General features: G+C 33.7%; 3 protein-coding genes across 4 annotated transcripts; all 3 read right to left on the bottom strand.

Moving 5' to 3' along the window:
• Window positions 1-6,435: 6,435 nt before the first annotated feature.
• On the bottom strand, window positions 6,436-7,980 carry LOC131628661 (uncharacterized). The gene has a single exon (XM_058899487.1). It carries the CDS (start codon window positions 7,978-7,980, stop codon window positions 6,436-6,438), a length of 1,545 nt encoding a protein of 514 aa, XP_058755470.1.
• Window positions 7,981-9,322: 1,342 nt separating this feature from the next.
• Window positions 9,323-18,104, bottom strand: LOC131628709 (disease resistance protein RPV1-like). 2 transcript variants are annotated; one of them, XM_058899540.1, is made up of 9 exons: window positions 17,648-18,104; window positions 16,945-17,554; window positions 15,382-16,486; window positions 14,962-15,237; window positions 13,751-14,515; window positions 13,034-13,663; window positions 12,664-12,861; window positions 12,464-12,561; window positions 9,323-12,346 (listed from the first exon to the last, which is right to left on the bottom strand). In XM_058899540.1, the coding sequence occupies exons 1-6, from the start codon at window positions 17,673-17,675 to the stop codon at window positions 13,247-13,249; spliced, it is 3,201 nt and encodes a 1,066-aa protein (XP_058755523.1). In that variant the 5' UTR covers window positions 17,676-18,104; the 3' UTR covers window positions 9,323-12,346; window positions 12,464-12,561; window positions 12,664-12,861; window positions 13,034-13,246. The 2 variants fall into 2 exon arrangements, with proteins under 2 accessions (XP_058755523.1, XP_058755522.1); XM_058899539.1 differs by having other exon boundaries at window positions 12,664-13,663.
• LOC131628660 (uncharacterized) lies at window positions 9,655-11,402 on the bottom strand. The gene is made up of 4 exons (XM_058899486.1): window positions 11,139-11,402; window positions 10,536-10,832; window positions 10,076-10,312; window positions 9,655-9,921 (listed from the first exon to the last, which is right to left on the bottom strand). The coding sequence occupies exons 1-4, from the start codon at window positions 11,400-11,402 to the stop codon at window positions 9,655-9,657; spliced, it is 1,065 nt and encodes a 354-aa protein (XP_058755469.1).
• Window positions 18,105-20,090: the final 1,986 nt, after the last annotated feature.

Here is a 20,090-nt window from a genome sequence, read left to right as displayed (position 1 = left end):
TATAATTTATAGGATTCAATTGATGTATAAAATAAAATAGAAACAATACCTATTACTCATATAAAAACACAATATTATTAAAATGATGTGTAACAAAAATTAATTATTTTATTTATTATAATGCTTAAAAAAGAGAGATAAAAAACTATAAACATAAAAATGATGTGAATTAGAAGATTGTTGTTAGTGGATGCGACTTTTACCATGAAAAATGCGATTTGAGTTGTCTTCACGGAGGATGTGGATAACTTTAGTGTTTTCACGGAGTTGAAGAAGACCACAAACCTACATCTAATTTAATCAACTTAGTGGATGTTATCTGTTTGTAATTGGTTCCATTTTAAACATTAAACAATTATCAATAATTTTATAAAAACATTATTACAATACATTATAGCTAAATATTTTAGTAAAATATATAGTAGAGTAAGTTGAGTCTTTAATCTGTAACATAAATATAATATTAGTTTAAATATGTGATAAATAAGAAAATAAAAAAAATTACAATATAAAATTAAAAACTAAGAACCATTTAAGAGATAATACAAAATCAAAAAGTATATATGTACCATATAAGAGGTGTTTGGAGCAAAAAAATTGTATACTACAACTATGTAAAATATGTGCATCAATTATACATTTATATATGCAATCATAATTATTAATAGGACCATAAATTTCATTAAAAATGATAACTCATAGCTTTAGTAAATAAAAATGTAATTAATTAATATCATTTGTATTGAGTAATAGTCTTCTAGTAGTCCCGCTGTCAGGTTTTCAACATTGATCAAAAGAGATGTTCAACATATGTTTCTTCCTTCGCACTTGGTCATTGTGACAAACAATATCCCCTTGATAGGAAGACCAATAATTCTTCTTTGCCACCACTGAGAACGTATTAATGTAGACATTTAAAACATTTTTCGACATTGTAAACAGGAAATATATGTCTTCTAGAGACATATAATTTATAATTTAAATCTGAAATGTAGAAGAGAGAATTTTTTTTATTTAAGATTACACATTTAATTGTAAAAAATAAAATTTTAAAATAAAAGTTTTTAAATCTTTTTTAAGGGACAAATATAATCTATTATATATAAGACAGTACCTACAAACAAATAATAAAAAATTAATAAACATCAATAAAATTAAAAAGACTTAACATATTATAAAATTGAACAAACAAAATAAATTTGTATCTTCTAACCCTCCTCAATCTTTCACAATCCAATTTATCAACAATTTTTTAAATATATTTTATAATGTTTCAAAATTTATACCTACAAAAATAATAAGAATTAAAAAATATTAATAAATATTGAAATCAAAGCACACAAAAATAAGGAGTTTATATACCCTTCGTCTCTCATCATTTGCCACCCACCATATCTAAAATTAAGAATTAACAAATATATATATCAGACAGACCGAAATTCGTGGGACTCACTCACACCCGAACTCGAATTAATGAGTGAAAACTCGAGTTAACTGAATCACCAGATCTTTCGGATGCAGGTTTGGATAGTGTGAAACCCACGCCCGAATCCTAAAATCACACTCGCTTTTATATATATATATATATATATATATATATATATATATGTGAGGAAAATTCTTATTTCTTCAAGAATAAGTTATCAAAACTTACTCCTCATCATGATCATTGATTCTTTTTAATCTAATGGTTAAAATTAATAAATAATTAAATGTGGAGAGAGAAAAATAATACTCATTAACTTTAACTATTAGATTGAAAAGAACCAATGGTCATGATGAAGAATAAGTCTTGATAACTTACTCTTGGAGTAAGAATATCCCTCCTCATATATATATATATATATATATATATATATATATATATATATATATATATATATATATATATATATATATATATATATATATATATATATATATATATATATATACTCCCTCCGGTCTCAATTATAAGCAAACATTTAATTTTTAGATTTATTCAACAATCAATGTATTTAGTCTAATAATAGACTAAATACATTGATTGTTGAATGAATCTACAAATTAAATTTTTGCTTATAAATGAGACCAGAGGGAGTATATATATATATATATATATATATATATATATATATATATATATATATATATATATATATATATATATATATATATATATATATATATATATATATATATATATATATATATGAAAGTTGTAAGAAAATTAAAAATTATATATATTTTATGTATTTTATAGGCGGGTTCGGATTTGGGTGAAAAAACTCGAAACCAATAGACATGGGCGTGGGTGTTATTTTACCATTCGAATAGCTTTTGAATTCGAGTTCGAATACTTATTTCAGATGCAGATTTAAATAATATGAAACTCGTACCCGACCCGACTCGTCCTTAACTAAATCATAGATATGGAAATGTAAAATGACCACTTTTTTATGTGAAAAACACTCTTCTTCTTCTTCTTCTTCTTCTTCTTCTTCTTCTTCTTCTTCTTCTTCTGTATCCTCTAGAGATGGGTGATTTAGGATCGATTTTGATTCAAAATCATCCGTCCAAATCGTTATTGTTTCTCTATTAGTTAAATAAGTGATTTTCACATATATTTAGTGGTTTTTTTTTTTTGTGATTTCGTCATTTTAGTGTGTCGTTGTTTGTTTTGATTTCTCGTCTTTGTGTGGTGTATTTTGTTTTTCTGTCTTTGTGCGCAGTGTTCATTTGTTTCAGGTTGAAAGATGAATTTCGATCTAGTGCAGATCCTATCTATGACTTTGGTGCCATTAACGCTGCAGATCTAGAGACATGAATATTTCAGACATTTCAATATAGTCATAGTTATATTCGTAGGCATATGCAATTTGCTGTTTTATGCTATTAACATGGATGCTGGTTTGTTTGCAGATTCTTTCTTTTTATTTTTGGCGATTACAACAATGTAGTCTATTGATAAGAATGAATGAATATTTTATTTAGTAAAAAAAATTAAGATGGTGACATGGTGGAAAGAAATTATGGATATGGATTGTTGCAGCTTTTTATCTGCTGCCTTTTGTCCAGTCTTAACTTTATCCTTTGGATTATAGTCTATGTATATTAGTCATATAAAATAACATTTTGTATTGAATATCAACTGTTGGATCAAGGAGCTGAAGCTAAAATGCTGGAGAGGATCCATTCAGAGAAATTATGTAACGAGCATAGTTGGCATCTTGTGGCGTAGTCGACACGCATCCAGAGACAAGACATGATTATAAGTTAAAAAAACAAATATAAAAAATACCATCCACGATGATTGTAGATAGATATGGTGGTTTTGCTGGTGAAGTGATGCTATGGTGACGGCGGCGGCAGAAAAACACGTGGAGACCAAATTATAAATAAATTTGAAGGTTTTGACGGTGGATATTAGATCCTATTTACAAACTTATAAATAATTATTTCTTTAATGTGTCTCCTTTGTATTTTTTTCTCAAAATAATTATTTATTTTATAATTTCAATCCAGCATTTATTATTTTCTTTTTCATTTTATTCAACTATTTTAATAAATAATATTAGTTTTTTTCATTAAAACCAACGTTTCTAATCAAACTTCTAAAAATCGCACATTGCTCGATATTTGTAATTAAGGGTGACAAAATAGATCTGATCCGCGGAAAAAATCCGTTTTACCCGCACTTTTTTGCGGGGCGGACATGGTTTTAGACCCGCTCTCTTTAATGTGTCCGCTCTGCCGCGCTCCGTTTTTTTGTGGGCATGAGCTTTTTCATACAATTTTACTAGTTTTAGGCCTAAAAAGTTCAATGTCTGCAGGCTTTTCCCGCTCCGTCCTCACTTTTTGCGGGGCGGGGCAAGGTTTTAGACCTGCACTCTCAAATATGTCCGTCCCGCCCCGTTTTTTCGCGGGCTTTTTCCAGGCGGACATGCCCATTTTTTACCCCTACTTGTAATGAGACGGAGGGAGTATTAGAGAAAGTCTACATTAATCAATATTTTGGTTTTAAAATTTCTTTTATTTTAATTATGTTTTTAAGCTGAAAAAATATCTTATACTTTATATAGATCTATAGAATCCGATGGAGCATATCGGTATAGCGGTATGTGATAGAATGGAACGGTGCTCCATTGTTTCAGTCATTTAAAATCGAATGTAGCGGAGTGAAATGTAGTGGTATGAATTTCATCTCATTCCATCGCTTATCACCATATTTCTTCTCATCTGATTTGGGCAAAATGAATAACTTGTCTTATTTTGTCCTAAAACTTTTAAACGATGGAATGAAATCTTCGCTTTGTTGTTTGATTAACCACCTTGTGCATCTTTAATCGATTTGCTAACTTTAGTAGTTGCTTGATTAAAATATGGTTATCTTCAAAACCCATGTCAAGTGTTGTCATCGTTAAAACAAAGTCATCATCAAGGTTAAGCATTTACCCATGAGCTTACCATTTTAGATAGCTTCTGGAAAGCACATGGTTTTATACCTTTCACATGAGAAGAGAGTATACCCTACTTCCCTTGAGCATATACTTCTTCCTCTTTGTCATGATAAAAAAGGAGGATAAAGATGTTAGAGGGAATTTACAAATATGCAAGCACATTTTAAATATAGTCAAACATATCACTAAGAAAGGGAAAAACATTATCTTATTAATTTAAAGGACTGGAATTCAAATTACAGAAAGCCGGAAATCACGGGAATTGGAACAATGCAGGTGTACTTGTCAAAAAAGTATAGATATATGGCCCCCATATGCTAGTAGGGGTGGTCAGAGGCTTTATAGATTTTTGGTGGCGTAAGGCTTGCTCACGATGGTGAGAAACTCTGTTCGATGGTGTTTTTGACTTTGGAGAGAGTGAGTACACGTGAGGTGAGAAGCTTCACATTCTTAGAGTATTTCATGTATATTCTAAGTTGTGCCATCAACCCTAAAGTTGAGATATTTATAGAGGTTTATGGGCCTAAATTTAAGGGAGTCCTAAGAAGTGGTAACTGCTTTACTTTGACCGGGAAAACTATTGACCACTTATGTCTTAGGGAATCTTGACCAAGACCCCATACAAATGCGGTTATAGGTTATGCACACATAATGCCACACATTTTCATAAGGGCAAGTAGTCAAATTGGGGGTGATATATAGGCACCATATTCTTGGGAAATTATGGGGCTTGGTCCTGTATCGCCTCATTGGGGGCATTTACAAATATATCACTACACAGTCCCTCAAGTTGCTTTAGACTCATCAAAGGCGAAGTGCTTTAGACTCATCGCCTCTTTCGATAAAACCCCTCGATTAAGGGTGAGTCTCTTAGTTAAGGGTGAGTCTCTAAGTTAGAGGCGAGTTCCTTAGATAGGGTGAGTCATTACTCTCTGCCAAGTGTCATCTAAGTAGCCTGTGTATCATCTAGGGATATCAAACATCAATCAAATGATTTAGAGACGTCAAAAGGTCAGTCAGTTACGAAAGCTTGATCGTTAAGTGGGAAATGAGTGTTTGTGGCATTTAATGCTGCTCATGATCATTTTCTAGGAAAAATTTAGTCTAATTTCTTTCCTTAAGCGTGTATTCAAAGCGTGGAATCCATGTCCCTTCCTACAATAGTTTCTATATTAGGCATGTATGTTGCTTATGCTATTGGGTTTTCCCTATAAAGGGCTCTGGCTTACTTTTCAGGAAAACTTTTTCCTCTCCTTTCCATTTTAGAATTCTTGCTTTGTTTAATCAGAGAAGATTTATACGAGCAGTGGTGCTTCTTTAAGATCGAATAAGGTAAACTATGGGTTAAGTTAATCACTCAGGGATCTAAGCACTACAATTCTCAAAACCTTCCTTCTCGTCACAAACTAATGGCTAGGAAGAAAGATAAATATGTTCATTCTTGAGACGTTGTGTCTCTATATTTAAGCTCTAACATGATCGCCAGGTTTAGTAAGGATAGGTAATTGATCTTGAGGAGCATGACTATTATCAGAAACATTTTTGTTTAAAGTATGAGGATTTGAGACAAGTGGTGATGTAGGTACCAGGGTAGGGGAAGGATAATGATGTGGAATATATGTAGCATATGTATTATGAAGACTGAAAAAAGAAGTGATATGAGGAGTATGTGTGTATGAGTGATCTAAGAGATCGCCTAAGTAAGTAGGATTATAAATATGAGTCTCAGTACCAAGGTGATAAGGATCAATGGATGATTTTTTTTGGAGAAAATAAGAATAATTTTATTCCAAAAATAAACGTTTGATACAAGCTGATCGCAAACGATCCAGGCACCACAACAGACTAGGCACAACAAGAGAAAACTAAAAACAACCTATCTCATAAGAATGCTGCAGTAGGCTTCCATCTTTTGGTTCCCACATATCCCCAACTTTATGTTTTGTATGATGTCATGGCTATTCAGGTCCACATTGTTATCCTCTTGAAAAATCTTCTAATTCCTCACAATCCACACAGCATATGTCATTTCAGCAATTGCAATTTGTAGAACTTTATTTTGACTATTCTTTCTGTTAACAGTTTTACACAGCCAATCCAACTCCAAGTCCCACTTCTGAGGGGTATGATCCATCTTTAGCCAATGTAGTACCTGCATCCATATGTTCTTTGTATATCTACAATCAAAAAACAAATGTTGACATCTCTCATAGTCCCCACAGTATGTATACTTGCCATCTGTTTGGATTCCAATTTTAAACAATCTATCCTTGGTCATCAATTTGTTTCTGAAAACAAGCCATAGGATGAAGATAGCCCTTGGTCTAGCTCCATTTCCAAAGAAGACTCTTCTCCAAGGTACAGTAGGCTTTGTACCCTGCAGGCCCTTATATATCCTCCTAGTTATGTACTTTTGCTGCATGTTAGCTTCTCCCCAAGCCTCTATCCTCCTTATCTCTATTCCATACTTGAACATACACTTTAACATCCATGAGCTCTGTTGGGGAGGAATAAAATTGGTGCAGTCCCTTCCTTTAATATAGTGCATGTGAATCCATCCAATCCGCAGCTTGTCAGCCTTGGCACATAGATTCCACAGCATTTTTCCTATTGTATCTTTATTCCATAATGTCAAATCAGTCATGTTTCTTCCTCCAGCAGAAACTAGATCACACATGCTCTCCCAAGAAACCAGAGCCTTCTTTGAAATGTTCTCTTTTCTTGTCCAGATGAAGCTTCTACAGATTGCTTCAACATGATGAATAACCTTCTTTGGAAGAGGGAACACCTTCATCCAATAATTAGCTATGGAGAAGAGGACACTCCTAACCAATTGAATTCTACATGCATAAGAAAGAAGCCTGGTGCACCGGTGATTAAGTCTGCCAGTCATTTTCTCAATCAAAGGTTGACACATATGAATAGTCAACTTTCTACTAGCCAAGGGAACACCTAAGTATTTGAAAGGCAAGGTACCAATAGCAAACCCCATTTCCTGCTGAATTAGCTCTTGAGTATCTTCCCTCACTACTCCAAAATAAATCTTACTTTTAGGATGACTAGCAATAAGCCTTGTGCTGGCAGAGAACTCTCTGATTTTTTCCATCATGAGTTGAACAGAAATAAGCTCCCCCTTGGTGAAGATAAGAAGATCATCTGCAAAACATAAGTTTGTTATATGCAACTTATCACATCTTGGATGGAACTTGAAGTTTGGTATTTTTGCTAAGGTCAAGAGCAGCCTGTGCAAATATTCCATGAGCCAAACAAAAAGGAGAAGGGATATGGGATCCCCCTGTCTTAAGCCTCTCTTGGCTTTGAGCAATCTAGATGGGCTCCCATTGATGGAATACCTGTAGGAAACAGTGGTGACACAAGCAAAAATCCAGTCTACAAACATACTAGGGAATCCTAACTCATGTAAGATTTTAAACAAAGTATGCCACTCAATAGGGTCATAGGCCTTTTGGATATCAATTTGCACCATACACCTAGGAGATATGTGATTCCTTCCATAACCTCTAATCAGCTCCTGAGCCATCAAGATGTTATCCTGTATGAGTTTTCCAGGCACAAAAGCAGACTGGATGTCATCTATAATCTCATTCAGAACCTCCCCCCAGTCTTGTAGTCAGGATTTTAGAAACGATCTTGTAGAAAGTTCTACAACAAGAGATAAGCCTCATGTCCTTCACAGTTTCAGCACTAGCAGTCTTAGGAATAAGAGTTACTAGAGCACAGTTGAAAGCTTTGTAGATGTGTTTCTTCTAGAAGAATTCTCTGGCAGCTGCAATCACATCTCTTTCTATGATTTTCCAGGTACTTTTGAAAAAATAAGCATTGAAACCATCCATACCTGGAGCTTTATTATTGCCTATGCTAGTTAAAGCATCCTACACCTCCTTCTCTCCCACAGGTCTGATAAGTTTCTTGGCACTCTCTTTGGTCAGAGTCTTACCATTTCTGATGGCAGGTATGTCAATTCCTTCCAGTCTGCTCAACCTTGTCCCAACCAGCTTGTTGTAAAAAAGGAGGATTTCATTCTCAATGTCCTCAGGGGTAGTAACTTTATTACCTTCCATGGTTGTCATAGAGTGGATTCCCTTATGCTTGTTTTTCTCTTTGATGGAAGCATGAAAGAAGGAATTGTTGTTGTCCCCTAGCTGCAACCAGTTAACCTCAGCCTTCTGCATCAGCATGGTCTCTTCTAGCTGGCTCAGCTTAACCACTTGCTCAGTACAAGTTTTCACCTGTTCTATAGCACTTCTATCAAAAAGGGTCTGCTGCAATCTATCCTGAGCTTGCAATAAATTGTCTCTAGCTTGCTGAATTTGAAACTGGATACTAGTCCCTTGCTTAGTCAGAGGTTTAAGGATAGGCTGTAATCTTCTAAGTTTAGTCCAAAGGCTATACATGGTTGGGCCTCTGACAGGATCAATGGATGATCGTTTATTTGGAAAGTGATGTTCAAAAAAGGATACATCTCTTGATACAAACTATTCTTTCCAGTGCAAGTCAAATAAAATGTGACCTTTGGTCCCAGGTTTATAGCCTAAGTATACGCACTTTCTAGATTTAGAATCTAACTTCTTTCTGTGAGCTTTCAAAGTAGAAGCAAAGCATGATGAGTCAAAAACTTTTAAATTTGTAAGGTCTTGTAGTCTATTGTTTAGGATTTGGTAAGGTGTCTTATGCATTAAGAAAATGGTAGGAAATCTATTGATAATGTGAAATGCATGACCAACAACACGAGCCCAAAAAATATGAGATGATTTAGATTGAAATAAGATAGCTCGAGTGATACCAAAAATATGTTGGTGCTTCCTTTCAACAATGTCATTTTGTTGAGTACCATCACAAGATGTTTGCTGGATAATGCCAATTTTTTTTGTAAAAGTCTATGAGAATGAATTCACAACCATTATCAGATCTAATGCATTTAATGGCTGTGTTAAAATGAGTTTTGATCATTGATACAAATGATTTAATGATGGATTTTAATCTCATGAGAAATAACCAAGACAATCTACTCTTATCATCCACACTAGTAAGAAAATATCTATATCCCATCATAAGATTGTGTGGATAATGGTCCCCAAATATCCATATGCACCAAGTCAGAGACAAAATTGAAAACATGATGACTGTGAGAAAATGGGAGTTTCTTTTGTTTAGCATTGAAACATACATCAATCAATCTAGTTGTGTCAATCATCTAAGGTATTGATGGGTGGTCAAGTCTTAAGTGCCAAAGATTACAATTATGAGTTGTGTCTAAATAATGATCATGTAAGGTATTGATGGAATGAGCAAATGGGGTACGATACAAGGTAACTGAAGGAGAGTCTAAGATATACAATCCACCATTCAATCTAGTTGTATCAATAATCTTGTTGGAGTGAGTATCATGTATCATATAATCATTATCATTAAACACCAATTGACATTTCAATTGTTTGGTTAGCTTAGGAATTGAAATGAGCTTAAAAGAGAAATCATGCATGTATAATACGTCAGTAATATACAAATGTTTGTCAAAATGGATTGTGCTAGCATAATAGGTAATGACAAAGGATTTTGAGGGTTATGGGATTGGTTCTTTTGATGCATTGAAAGAAATATTTTGTATGACAAACATGATCTATTGCACCAGTATCAAGGATAAGATTCTGAGGTCTAGGATAGTTAGGAATAGTGGATATGATACTTGAGCCATTTTCAATTTGAGTTGTCAAATGGTTGATGTTGGGAGCCCGAAGAATGGCCAATAATGCTTTATGTTGGTGAATTGTGAATTCCAAATTGCCTTGAACTTGCTCATTATCTTCATTGAAATCATTTTGAGATGCATCTGTTTTGTCAGGAACATCTGCCTAATGATTGATTATATTGTGCCATCTTACTTCCCATGTGGTGGATAATCATGCTTTTTGAAGCAAGAATCAATCGTGTGGTTGGTCATGCCACAATGAGTGCATACTCGAGAACCTCGACCTCTTCCTAATTGTGTGATTGGTCATGCCATAATGAGTGCATACTCGGGAACCTCGACCTCTTCCTAATTGTGTGATTGGTCATGCCATAATGAGTGCATACTCGGGAACCTCGACCTCTTCCTCCAAATGATCTACCACCTTTAATGCCTATTCCACGAGAATTTCCACTGGGTTTGGATGTATTCTTTTGAGGTTGCTTGAGATTAGGAAAGACTAATACCTTTGATTCATCAAGAGGTAAAATAACTTGTCTGTCTTGTTGAACAAGAAGAGAGTAAACTTTGCAGATGGTTGGAAGGGGTTCCATCAACATGATCTGAGATCTCACAGCTGAATATTGATCATTCAAACCTTTAAGGATTCTAATAACTTGATCACCATCTTTGTAAGCACGGATCTTGACAACAGCTTGGCAAGTAATGTCACATGAACATTCAGGAATTGGACGAAAATTGTCCAATTCTTACCACAATTTCTTAAGTTTAGTGTAGTAAGAAGACATAGATGAATCACCTTTTTTCAAGTTGCAAATTTCTTCTTAAGGATATGAGATTCTGAATACACCATTTTGATAAAAACGATCGCTCAGTTCATTCAAAATTTCAGCTGTGGTATCCATCCATAACACACTTAGAGCGATATCTGATTCAACAAAATTGTGAATCCATGACATAATCATGGTGTTGCACTAATCCCAAGCAACAGAGTTATGGTCTTCATCTAGTGCTCGAGGAGGCACGCTGTCATTGATGAAGTGAAGCTTATTCTTGGATCTTATAACCATTGTCATGGATTTTGATAAAGAATGATAATTGTTGGTCAAAAGCAAAGGAGAAACAAGAACCAATGCTAGATTTTCATTGGGGTGCATGAAATAAAGACCGAGGGTATCGGTTTGATAACCTTTGTTATTGGCATTTAATGGATGTTCGCCATTGATGTTGCTTGTAGAGCTTGCAACACACATGGTTAACTGGAAAAAACTGAAGAAAGTCGATAGAGAGAAGAATGGAAAATTGAGAAGAAAAACACGGTGGATGAGATGAGATAATTGAGTGCAGTGGTGGAGGCTTGATCACAGGCCAATGATACCATGTTAAGAATCAAGTTAAGCATATGAAAATGCAGAAAAACTGAATGTAGAAGAAGAAAGATGGTTGCAGAATTCTATTACTCATCATCATGCTTGTATACAAGTGAAGAAACTTACTTATATAACAAGCAATATCTAACTAACTTAAACATTCATCTAACTACTTGATAACTAACTAGAAGTTAGCTACAATTCAGTTAATCTATCTTATGAACTAGTTAGTTTACCTCAATCTCTTCATTATCTTTAATAAAATTGAGTCAAGTTCTCCTCATGTTGACCGGTTTTCTGTACAAAATGACCATTGATTCTAAACTACTCGAACGTGAAAAAAATTGCTCAATTCCCAACTAAACTCATAGACGCCACATCATCAAGTAAAAAGGCTAAGAGTGTCACACATAAGTAATACCCCATATTCAACAAAAGTAGCGGAATTAAAAATGAATCACAGCTAAATGCAGATGATTCTGCATTAAATTTGCACCCCAAAAAAAAAATCAGTTTTTCCATCAACATCAAGGAACACTGATGCATTAAAGAACTCATCATTTGTTTGCCCAAACTATTCCAGTACAGTAAAATATATCACATTACTAAGGAGTCGAGGACAATGATAATTTTTATAGAATGCACTTCTTAATCCAACAAAGTTCTTTTTTCAAAGACAAATCATGACAAGTTCTCAATCTCACGCACAAAGCGGACAATACCTCGTAGGCGCAGTGGTCAGCAGACTTGAAATCAAAACGACACAGATTTAATTTACTTTCTACAACCCTTCTTCACTCTCCGTTCAAACTAGTACTAAGTGAGATCTAAATCAATTCAAACCAAAAGAAAGTTAGCATGGTCAAGGAAATATAATGCGAGTAAGTTACTAAAAGTAAAAGTCACATGCTTTCTCCCAAGAGAGCATATGTAACACCTCTAACCTGACTTCATGGAGAGAAAAAATGAAACTAAATTGTGCTACTGGTCCCCGCGAGTAAACATTCTTCCTCTTCAACTTCAATGCTCCAAATGAAAAATCCTGCATTGTCAACTCTGATATAAGTGTTACTCTAAATACATCAATGCAGGCACTAACAGTTAACCAAAAATGACCTTCACAGAATCAATGGAGAACCTGTACCTATGTCTGTGTCTTAAATATAAACTTGTCAACTTATGACGCATTTTTTCTTCAACTACTTCCTTTGAGTAGGCTAGTGATTCATCTGTTTGCATTTTTCATCTAGTAGACAGACTGCATTTTCCTATTGAATTTACCTTTGTCGCACGCATCTCATCCCAACATTTATTCAATGCAAGACTGTTGTAATGTTGTTCCCTTCATTGCCGCAACTCGTTGTAAAATGGATAAAACACTAATCAGAATACTCTTAAATGTTCAAAATAACCACTCCGCACATTATCACTTCATATTTTCTGTTCAGAAAACATATACCATATTTTATGAGTAATGGTATCAAAATTGAATGTATAAATTTTATTTTACTTACCGGAAGCACACATTAGTTAGAACTCCACCAGCACCAAATAACAAGATTAAAGACCAACTAACAAGATTAAACAGCAGGCCAGATTCTTCATTAGAAGAATAGGACGAATGCATTCTTAGACATGGTCACATAGATAAAATCTTCTTGATCAGGGCTTCAAAATGAAACCAAACACCAGTATGACTTTCTTCAGCACCTCAAGTAGCATCCAATCTACACATAACTTTGTTCCATTATTCTGCCAAGTGGTTCATCATATACGAGATAAATTGTTGTCTTTTTCACAATTAAATTGTTCTCAAAAACAACAACAACCTCCATTTTATTGCCAGGTTCTATACTTGATACTAATCTCTGACCCTCCTCATCTTCGAATGAGACTAGTGCCTCTCTCTTATAGAGCTGAATGGTGGCCTTTGAGTAATTTTTCACCATCACGTTTTTAAGGCCATTTGATGCTATGTTTTCTGGATTTGAAGAATAGACAACGCATATTATTGTCTTTAAATGACGTCCTTCCATTTGAGGGACTTCAAAAAATACAGAAGAACCTTTGCAATTGAAGGTTAACCAACATGGATACTTATCACCCGGGAGCAAAAAGCCCCCGCACCCTTGGACAGCCATATTCTGTACAAAGGAAAATAGTATCATATTATAATTGAAGAATATATTAACATTAACAATAAAGTACATGCAAGGAAGAACAATCAAAACCTGTACAATTTTCTCTTTCAAAATATTGGCAACTTGGCAATTCATTCCCAATTGAATGAAAATAGATTTCAAGGAATTTTGTGATTTAGTTGCAGCTGATTCCAATTCATTATAATTAGTGGCATACAATGCCTCCAAAATTATTGCTGCATCGTGAGAAAGTTGAAGTTCTGAGCTGGACTGCACCCAAATACTTTGAAGACTTGGAAGGTGCTTTGAAATCAATGATAATTCGTGGGAATTACTATGTCGTACATCTAAAAGAACAGGAAATGACATGATAGTAGAACTTTGAAATTGGGATGGGAGATTATTTGTTGGTGACATCCAAGACCGAATGATGGATGGAAACACATCACGTGAAAATCCTTCATAGCCGCACAAAGAAATATATACAATGCTTTTTGATCTTACAATTGAAAACGGCACTTTTGTAATTGCAGTGTTATTTGCAATCAAGGTGGTTAAAGATTCCATTTGTTCCAAGTCCTCTTCCAACTTTTCAATCTTTAAACAACCAGAAAGAATGAGAGTTTTCAGAGATTTCAACTTATAGATACTTTTTGGGAGGCTGCATAGGCTAATACAATCTTCTAAATTTATTAGAAGAATTTTATCGAGATGTCCAATGCTAGGAGAAATCTCAGACAACATTGGACAATCGGAGAGTATTAGTTGTTCAAGATTAGGCAAGTTTGAAAAGTTTGGGCTTTGTCTCAGATAATGAGAATGACTAAGCTTGAGAATTTTCAGCTTCTCTAGCCTCTGCAAGAAGAACATAAATGTTATATAGAAAACTTAGGGAAGAATCAAAAAACAATAAATTGAAGTAAATACACTGTATCACTGCTTAGTAAAACATTTCTTTAGTTATCTATTTCTGAATTCTTAAGGAAGTTTCATTATCACAACCTCTTAGCAGAAGATTTGAGGCTTTTAACAAGATGCTAAGCAACAATATTTAATAACAAGTTTCCTAATTCCTTAAAATGTTTAGAAAAATTTGTACTTCAATTTTGAAATTTAGAAGAAATGTGTTTCTAAGAAAAAGATACTATACTAGACAAGTTGATTATTTGCCAAATTTCACTAGAGGAACTTCCAAACTAGAAACACCGACGAAAAGAAAGATGAAAACTATTTCTAAATAAGCATATATCAAAATAGTATAAAAGTTTGAGGTGCAAAAAACATGAAATCAAAATTAATACCTGGGTTTCTTTCCATAAATATTTGATATTGCTATTTTCTAACTCAATTGAAACTAAATTTCCTTGATAAAAGCTCGAGGGTATGCATGTTAAAGGAAACCCATTCCAAGAAAGCCATCTTAGATTTCTCGAAAGGTATTCAAAATCTCCATCAAGTTGTACTCCAGCAAGTTGAAGCAATCTGAGTCTCGTCATCTTTTGAAATGCATTAGTACTAAAACATTTTACACTATCTCTTGGCAACATCAAAGTCAGTCCCTCGACAACTTTTGTTCCCTATGAAATATGACAGACCAAAAATGAAAACAAGTGCACATTAAATATATGAGGCAAACTAAAAACCTTTAGATGAACCAATCATTTATTACTAAAACCTAGGAAGCACAATATAATTCAGAAAAAAAGATATGAAGTGCTTACCGTTTGTTCAAATAAAACATTAAGCGTGTCGTTACTAAACCACAACCTGCTACGCCCCTCGGGCTCCTTTGGTGATTCTTCGCGTATGATTTCTCTACCCATATTTCGTAACAAATCATGCATTCCAAGTCGGTTCCTATCATCAACAGTCACAAGGCAGCGCTCAAGAAGGACATTTATTCCAATTTCCGCATAAAGTTCACAGCCATTTAATATATGTATAACATCATTTCGGTCCATCCCAATAAAGAAACAAGCGATGTCAAGGAATATTTCTTTCTCAAAATCATCATTTAAACCATCATAGCTTATTTTTAACTTCTTCTGCACTTGATCATTTGGAATTCTTTTGAGCTTGTCCAATACACACTTCCATTCTGTTATCCCCCTATCACACAAATAAGACCCGAGGACTTCTAGAGCTAGCGGCAATTGCCCCGAATACTCCACTACATTTTGGGAAATTCCTGCAAAATCTTCTCTAGGGCTTGCTTGCTTAAATGCATTCCAACTAAAAAGCTCAATTGATTCACTTTCATCCATTTCTTTCATTGTGTATATTTGGTCAACTCTATTAGCTCTAAGTATATGCATATCTCTAGTTGTGATGATTATTCTACTCCCTGAACCAAACCATTGACGACTTCCGCACAAAGCATTCAATTGATCCAATGTACTCACGTCATCAAGTACAAGAAATACTCTTTTGCCACAAAGTCTATCCGTTAATATAATTTTTCCTGCCTCAATATTTTGAATCTTGGTTTTTGATTCCTTGCAAATATCAAAGAGAAGTTGTTGTTGTAAAGACACTGGTCCATCATTTTTCTCCCAAACCTCCCTTGTATTTGCAAGGAAGCTCCTAGCTTCAAAATTGCGGCCAATTTTATTGTAAATGGCTTTTGCAATTGTGGTTTTGCCAATTCCTCCCATACCCCACATTCCTATTAAATGAACATCATTTAATTGTTGGATGTCTAGTAATTGAATCATATCTTTTACTCGAGTTTCAACTCCCACTGGATTATTAGCAACAAACAAGTCTGTCTTGTCTAGCAATTGTGTAACTTTTTCAACAATATCCTTGATAGCCTCATTTTCATTCCTATTAAAAAGACAATTAAGGTTTATGTATATGTACACACATACATCCTATATACAAATATCAAAGATAGAGTAAACCGCCAAGTTGGTCCTTGACTCCGTGAGTCACTTTCAAAAATGTCCCAGTCTCTATCATATTTCAAAATGATCTCTTACTAATGTTACTAAGCTAAGTCCCTCCATCAACATTTGTTTGATAACGTCGTTAATGGCGCTTGTGTGGCCTGTGAAGTGACCTAGCTAGAGAGTCTCTCTATCAATATTTCAAAATGGTCCATGACTTATCACTTAACAGGCCACTTAAGCACGGCGGCATCAAAATATAATTTAAAGATTACTCCTCAAAGTATATGGAAAATTTGATATAAAAAATCCATAAAATTAAAATACTATAACTCAAGAGAAGACTTTTATATGCAAAATGATTTGCTCCATAGAATGATTGTTGAATTTAATTACCTTGAATTTAGTACTACAAATCCTGCAAGCCCTGCGGCCTCACGAAGCGCGGCACTCCAGCTCCACCTCAGCTCCTGATTTGGTGACTCTTCGTCATACATTGAAAAACTTTTCAAAACATATCGAACAGCTTTTCCAAACCTATCATAAATCCCTTTCTTATTCGAAAGCCTAGTCAAGAGACTTCCAAATGCTTTTCCAAACTCGCCAGATTGATGACGAACTTCCGAGGGATCAACATCATAAAACACCGGCAAAACCACTTGCCCTATGGTTCTACGACACTCCATTATCTTCACCAATTCATCGAGACACCATCGCGAATCAGCATAGGTTCTTGAAAAAACAATGACAGAGATCTGAGATTTTTGAATTGCTTGATGTATTGATGCTGAAATGTGATCTCCTCTTTTCAGAGAATCGTCGTCTCTAAAAGCTTTAATTCCTTCGTTTTGAAGAGAAGCATGGAGATGTGAAGTGAAGGAAGAGCGCGTGTCTTCTCCTCTGAAGCTTAGAAACACTTCATGTTCACGCATCGTTGATCTACTTTCTTCATGGATCATTGCTTTCTGAAACTCGTGAATAAATGCTTCGGCTCTTTCATCTAAATCTGTATCAAAGGAAAATGAATGTGAAGGTTTAAACTAAAGTAATGTAATAATAATGTAGAAAATACAAAGTAAGAGTTTGTTTTAAAGCTTACTTTCTGTGTGATGTGAGGGATCTTCCATGGATGAATCTGAGTGTGGAACGATGAGAGGAAAGGGAAATTAGTTAATTAATTAATCAATGGTAGTGTGGTCAACGCAATGTCGTCAAGTTTACTGGGTGAGAATGGGTCGTTGTTGTGGCAAGAAAGAAGAAGGAAAACCTATGTAAATTTCAATGTTTGTCTCCAATTTCTTTTCTAATAGAGGTAGTAGTAGTTTAGTTTAATGGTGCGAATTTCAATCTATCATATAAGAAAAAATTAGGTGTTCTTATAAACCCCTAATTACCCTTCTTAATTCATAATCTTTCCACGTGGATGGGTTTAACATTAAGCAAAATTGTTGTTTTAAAACTCAGTAAAAGTTTTTTTTCATTCAACATACGTTTGATAAAAAACGGTTTCTCTTCCATCTACACAAACCGTCTCTCACTCATTAGAACCACGACCCTCTCCTTTTCCCATGTCTCATATCCATCCCCTTCTTCTTGCATCATTTCTCTGTTTCTCTCTATCGATATGCAGCCAATCAAAGGATCGATTGAATCTGAATTCAAGGCGTTTGGACGTTGTGACCTCGGCACTCATGTCATTATTTTTGAAGAATGAAATCAGCCAGGTTTCTGCGCCCAAGAAGTTGATCATGCTGCACATGATGTTGGTAGTTTTAGAAAAGGTCTAGGATTTATAGATTATATAGTATGAATGATAATGATTTGATTGATATGATATGATATTAATGTGACAGAGGAGTTTCATTTTTGCAGATTAATGCTTGCAATGGAGGGCATTGTGGTGATACCTTGACAGGTTCAAATAAACCATACATTTGGACTGAAAAGTGGACTTGCCATCAATTATTGTAAATGACTTTCTGATGCCTTAATGGAATGTAACCAACATTTTATATTGTTCTTATTTAAAAGATAATTCAGATATTGCTTCGTGTATTATCAAGTTTTCTCTATATTTCTTATTTTGATTGTAAATATGACTACTACTCATGAGTGGTATTATTTATGGGTTTTTTCTATCTAATTATTTTCTTTGTGAGAAATTACATTTGTTCAATGCCATTTTGGTTCAGTAGTGTTTGTTGAGTTGTTGTTCTATTCCATTTTTGTTCAGTAGTGTTTGTTGAGTAATTGTTCATTTGAATTTAGGTTCGGTAATATCTGATTAGGAACTATCTAGCTATATATATATATATATATATATATATATATATATATATATATATATATATATATATATATATATATATATATATATATATATATGAGACGTATCAAATGAGAACTTTGACTATTATGAGAACTGAGAACTTTTATTAATAACCATACGATTTAAAATCAGTGACTCAGATTTCATTCAAATTTTAAGAGACAATAATTAATGGATAGATTTTGGTTTAAATACATATCACATAAATGCAAATATGAGCATTGATTTTAAATCGTATGGCTATTATTAAAAGTTCTCAGTTCTCATAATAGCCAAAGTTCTCATTTGATACGTCCCCATATATATATATATATATATATATATATATATATATATATATATATATATATATATAAGCGGGTGGGTGAGATTTTGGGTTTCGGGTGCGAGTTTCACACTACCCAAACTTGCACCCGAAATATCAGGTGGCACCCAAACTCAAACCCAGACAACTCAGGTTTTCACCCGTTGACTCAGGTTCGGATGCGGGTGGGCCCCACGGGTTTGAGTCTGCTTGTCATCCCTATTACTGATTAAAATGTTGAATAATAACGGGAACATGAAGTTAGTGACCAAAATGTTGAATAATAACGAAAACATGAAATTACTGATCAAAATATTGAATAACAACATGAACATAAAGTTACTGATCAAAATATTGAATAATAAAGGAAACATGAGTTATTGATCAAAATATTGAATAATAACGGGAACATGAATTTATTGATCAAAATATTGAATAATAACAAGAAACTGAATTTATTTATCAAAATATTGAATAATAACGGATCAAATTTTTATTATTGATTTCAATATTTTGTAAATAATAGCAAAATAAAAATAATATTTATTACCAGTACCCTTGTGTAGGGGTTATTTATGTCGAATTGTGATTTTTGGGCTATAAAGTTTAAATGTCTAAGTTTTTTTTTTAACTTTTCATTTAGTTTATTAACTTTGACATTTTTTGAAGAATGTTTTGTTTATTGTAGTTTAATATAGTTATTGTTATGTTTATATTAACAAACCATTTTACATGTTTTCGGTGATATTATAATTCTCATATTTTACTAAATATGAAATATGACATATAATCATGGATGGTTGTTTATTTGTAAATGGAGTAAGTTTTTTAAAAATATTTTTATAAATAATGTCAAAATAAATGTAATATCACATAAAAAAACATTATATTTATGGTGAATTCTTATTT

Source organism: Vicia villosa, unplaced genomic scaffold (assembly GCF_029867415.1).
Source record: "Vicia villosa cultivar HV-30 ecotype Madison, WI unplaced genomic scaffold, Vvil1.0 ctg.000470F_1_1, whole genome shotgun sequence".
Lineage (NCBI taxonomy): Eukaryota > Viridiplantae > Streptophyta > Magnoliopsida > Fabales > Fabaceae > Vicia > Vicia villosa.
Note: the sequence above shows the minus strand (reverse complement) of the source record. Positions and strands in the feature narration are given on the sequence as shown.

Coding starts and splice junctions, on each gene's coding strand:
- LOC131628661 (XM_058899487.1), bottom strand. CDS start 7,980: ATGGCTCAGGAGCTGATTAGAGGTTATGGAAGGAATCACATATCTCCT.
- LOC131628660 (XM_058899486.1), bottom strand. CDS start 11,402: ATGTGTGTTGCAAGCTCTACAAGCAACATCAATGGCGAACATCCATTA. Junction 10,833..11,138: donor TAGATGAAGACCATAACTCT/GTTGCTTGGGAT, acceptor GCTGTTGTCAAG/ATCCGTGCTTACAAAGATGG. Junction 9,922..10,075: donor ATACTGGTGCAATAGATCAT/GTTTGTCATACA, acceptor TTCTCTTTTAAG/CTCATTTCAATTCCTAAGCT.
- LOC131628709 (XM_058899539.1), bottom strand. CDS start 17,675: ATGGAAGATCCCTCACATCACACAGAAA. Junction 15,238..15,381: donor ATGTTTTATTTGAACAAACG/GTAAGCACTTCA, acceptor CATATTTCATAG/GGAACAAAAGTTGTCGAGGG. Junction 14,516..14,961: donor ATTTATGGAAAGAAACCCAG/GTATTAATTTTG, acceptor TTCTTCTTGCAG/AGGCTAGAGAAGCTGAAAAT.